This window comes from Cibotium barometz, chromosome 2, assembly GCF_041138505.1.
Source record: "Cibotium barometz isolate CiBa-2024 chromosome 2, ASM4113850v1, whole genome shotgun sequence".
Taxonomy (NCBI): Eukaryota; Viridiplantae; Streptophyta; class Polypodiopsida; order Cyatheales; family Cibotiaceae; genus Cibotium; species Cibotium barometz.
In genome coordinates this window covers 5,806,062-5,810,319 of record NC_141047.1, presented here as the reverse complement: position 1 = coordinate 5,810,319, position 4,258 = coordinate 5,806,062, and the positions used below count along the sequence as shown (strand labels likewise).

General features: G+C 45.0%; 1 protein-coding gene across 1 annotated transcript; it reads right to left on the bottom strand.

The window, feature by feature from the left end:
• Window positions 1-532: 532 nt before the first annotated feature.
• On the bottom strand, window positions 533-3,862 carry LOC147640573 (putative pentatricopeptide repeat-containing protein At3g01580). Its single transcript, XM_086808142.1, has one exon. It carries the CDS (start codon window positions 3,860-3,862, stop codon window positions 533-535), a length of 3,330 nt encoding a protein of 1,109 aa, XP_086664268.1.
• Window positions 3,863-4,258: the final 396 nt, after the last annotated feature.

Genomic DNA, 4,258 nt, shown 5'->3' with positions numbered 1-4,258 from the left:
ACAAAAGATTGCATGTCCTATAAAAGGAGGACACATAAAGCAATGAATGTAGATCTCAAAACTGATAATCTGGATGATGGAAGCAATCGAACTCGTCTATATATAGTACAAATGCTAGGTCGGCCCGCATTAGCTGCCCTACGTTGAGTCTGACTAGGAGATCTTCCTAGGATACAATGTTCTCCGGTTGTGGGGGCCAAAAGGGAGCCCAAAGACCCATCTAGAAGTTGCGTCCATGATTGTAGGTCTCCTATGTAGTCAATTGTTACCCTAGTCAGGTGATGAGGTTGGTTGGGTCTACTCCAAGATAAGGCCGCACAACAACTATCAATGTCGTGTTTTAATTGTTTAAACCTGATCTACAGATCTTCTGAAAAGGAAGATCCTTTGTAGTGGTAGTTTTATTTAGAGCCAACTGAACTGTTTGAGCCTTGGCTGATCTTCTACAATCTCAGTACTCAAACGAGCCTCCACTAAACAGTTGTTTCAGATGATGCTCTTATCAAGTATAATCACCAAATCTTCGAAATTGTTACAGTGCAACTGTTTTTGCGATCCACCCACCATCAGCATAAATATTTGACATCATAACATAAGCAGCAGCTTCATTGGGTTGTATATGCACTGCACAATCAAATGCATGTTTACCAAGCTTCACATTTTGATGTACACGGCATGCACTCAGCAAGCGAAACCAAATGGCAAGATCAGCCTGCATTGGCATTTTCCACAACATGATTTCCACCCTTGTGAAGTCCCCAGCACGCCCAAGGAGGTCCACCATGCTGGCATAATGCTTCAAGTCTGGAGTTTCACCGTATTCCCTGCTCATGGATTCTATGGATTCTACACCTTTGTCAACAAGGCCAGAATGACTGCAAGCAGAGAGAAGCAAAAGGAATGTGACTTCATTTGGCTTAACTTCTGCAGAAAGCATTTCTTTGAATGTTTTCAAGCTTGCATCACAATCTCCTTCTCGCGCATAACCAGCAATGCATGAATTCCATGACACAACATCAGGCTGAGGTAGTCCATCAAAGACTGCCTGTCCATTTGCCATGCTTGCACAACTCCCATATGCATGAATGAGCATGTTTTCAAATAGTGGATTCAGATCATACTGAATGGTCACAATTGTGAAATGGAGCTCCATGCATATCTCCATGCTTCCTGTTTTGCTGAAGGCTTGCACGATGCACATAAGTGTAGTTTCATCTAGAGGCATATGTTCTTTCTGCATTTGTCTGTACAGCTGTAAAGCCTTGTCATTTTGACCCTGCTGAAAGTATGCTGAGAGCATCGAACTCCACAAAAAATCATCACGCTCAGATAACCCATCAAATACACTCTCTGCTTCAGTAATGCTTCCTATCCTGCCATACATAGTCACAAGAGCACTCCCAACCAAGACATCTGTGAAAAAACCCTTTCTCCTGGCATCATCATGTAGGGCATGGCCGATTTTATGAGGTACCAGTGTGGTGAATTGCTCTCCAACAACAGCATTATCCTTCACTGTGAAGGTGCAACATGCTTGAAGGGTGACTAGGAAAGTCCACTGGTCTGGGTTTACACCTTCCTCTTGCATCTGTCTGAATAACCACAGAGCCTTCTCTTCTTGGCCCTTCTGAACACATGCAGAGATCATAGCATTCCAAGACACGACACTGCGCTCTGACAACCCAAAGAATACCCTCTCTGCTTCCAGAATGGCCCCACACTTCACATATATAGTCACAAGGGCGTTACCTACATAGTTGTCTACATCATAACCATACGTCCGAGCATCAGCCTGTAGTGCCTGACAGAGTTTCAGAGACACCAACTTGGTAATTTGCCCCTCCAGCAAAACAGCTTCCTCCATCTCTGCATTGATGCCACATGCCTGAAGGGCAATCACAAAAGTCTGCTGATCTGGGCAAAAGCCTTCCTCATGCATCTGCCTATACAACTGTAAAGCTCTCTCGCCTTCACCATGCTCGACATACACTGAGAGCATCGAACTCCAAGACACCACATCATGCCGGGACAACCCACAAAACGATATCTCTGCTTCTACAATGGTGCCACACTTGCCATACATACTCACAAGTGTGCTACCAACAAAGGCATCTAAATCAAAGCCCTTTCTCCAAGCATCAGCATGTAATTCATAGCCTACATTCAGAGAGACTCCTTTTATAAGTTTCCCATCCAAAACCCTAGCTTCTTCCCGCTCAGCAAGGGTGCAACATGCTTGAAGGACAGTCGCCAAAGTTTGTTGATCTGGACTCATGCCCTTGTCTTCCAGCTGTCTGTACAGCTGGAAAGCCTTCTCGGCTTGATCCTGCTCGACATATGCCGAGAGCATTGCATTCCATGACACAATATTGCGCTCTGACAACCCATAGAGCACATTTTCTGCTCTTGCAATACTCCCACACTTGCCATACATACTCACAAGGGTGCTCCCAACAAAAAGATTTGAAGCAAAGCCTTTCCTCTGAGCATCGTCATGTAAAGCCTGGCCGACTTCCAAAGGCACCACTTTGGTGGCTTGCCCGTCCACAATAATAGCTTCATTGTTATCTGCAAAGATTCCACATGCTTGAAGGGCCATCACGAAGGTCGTCTGATTTGGACACGTACCTTTTACTTGCATCTTTCTAAACAACTGCAAAGCCTCTTCTCCTCGGTCCTGCTTTACATATGCTGAAAGCATCGCATTCCATGACACCACATCACACTGTGGCAATCCACTAAACACATACGCAGCATCCACAATGCTATTGCATTTGCCATACATACTCACAAGCGTGTTACCAACAAAGACATCTAGATGCAAACCCTCCTTCCAAGCATCAGCATGTAATGCCCGCCCAATGTCTAGAGACCCAACTCTAGTTGACTGCCCCTCCATTGGAGTAACTGGTTCATTCTCTCCGAGGTTACCACATGCTTGAAGGACAATTACAAAAGTCAGCAGCTTAGGACTGACACCATCCTCTTGCATTTGTCTAAACAAACGTAAAGCCATATCTCCTCTGTCCTGTTCCACGTATGCTGCGAGCATTGCATTCCATGACACAGCACTGTGTTGAGACAACCTAACAAACACATTCTCTGCCCCAGCAAGGCTTCCACACTTGCCATACATACTCACAAGCGTGTTGCCAACGAAGGCATCTGACGAGAAGCCCTTTCTCAGAATATCAGCATGGACCTTCTTACCCTCTTGGAGGTCAGCTATACTACTGCAAGCTTTTAATACGCTGACAAAGGTATACTGGTTTGGCTCCACACCCTCCTCTTGCATACGCTGATGCATTTTTAGTGCTTCTTTGCCTCTGCCACAATTGGCATAAAAAGAAATCAGGGCTGTCCAGGAGAAGGTGTTTCGGTGTGGCAATCTTTCAAATATCTGGCATGCTTCTTCAAGGTCTCCACACTTCAGCAATGTTGACACCAAGCACTCGGCGAGCAAGCCGGTGAGCTTCAACCTATGTTGAGCAAGATGAGCATAAACTTGCTTGGCCTGAAGCAAGGCCTTCTTCCTGTGGCATGCTTTGAGAAGAGACAAGTAGGCGCCAGCATGGGGAAACCAATCCATGCGGAACAGGACATCCAGAGCCCTATCTAGCTGCCCTTGCTCGCACAGACATTGGATTTCAATCTCCTCACGTGATCCCCCAGCCTGATGATGATGCTGCTTCTGCTGTGAATTTAGGGTTTCTTCCAGGCAAATTACCCGGGGAGACTTGTCCGAATTGTTGATTGGGAGGGGCTGTCCCTCGTTGCCCCACCATTGTGAGGGCTTTGAGAAGAGATCCGACCTGTTCTTTCGTGATGACTTGTGTGGCGAGCCAACCATCCGCGTTTCCATGACTCGCATACGCACCCATTGTCGCAGTTGTATTCAAGGTTTCCTCTGTGGCAAGCCAACCATCCTCGTTTCTGACCCCGGCTCGAAAAACAAAAAAAAAACCTTGCAAGCGGTAGCTCCTACACTAGTCGCAGTCGTGTGTATGGTGGTGCTCAGCTTGTGAGAAAGCGCAGTGATGGGCAAAAACACAGACAGAACCATAATAGTTAAATACACTTAAATATTTAAATACTTATAAATATATATATTACAATATATCTTAGATCTAATTAAGTAGATCGTGCTTCTTCAAAATTTATTCCATTGATTTTGCTTCAAAATAATATCTGATTAAGTAAATCGTGCTTCTTCAAAATTTATTTCATTGGTTTTGCTTCAAAATAATATCAAATTTTA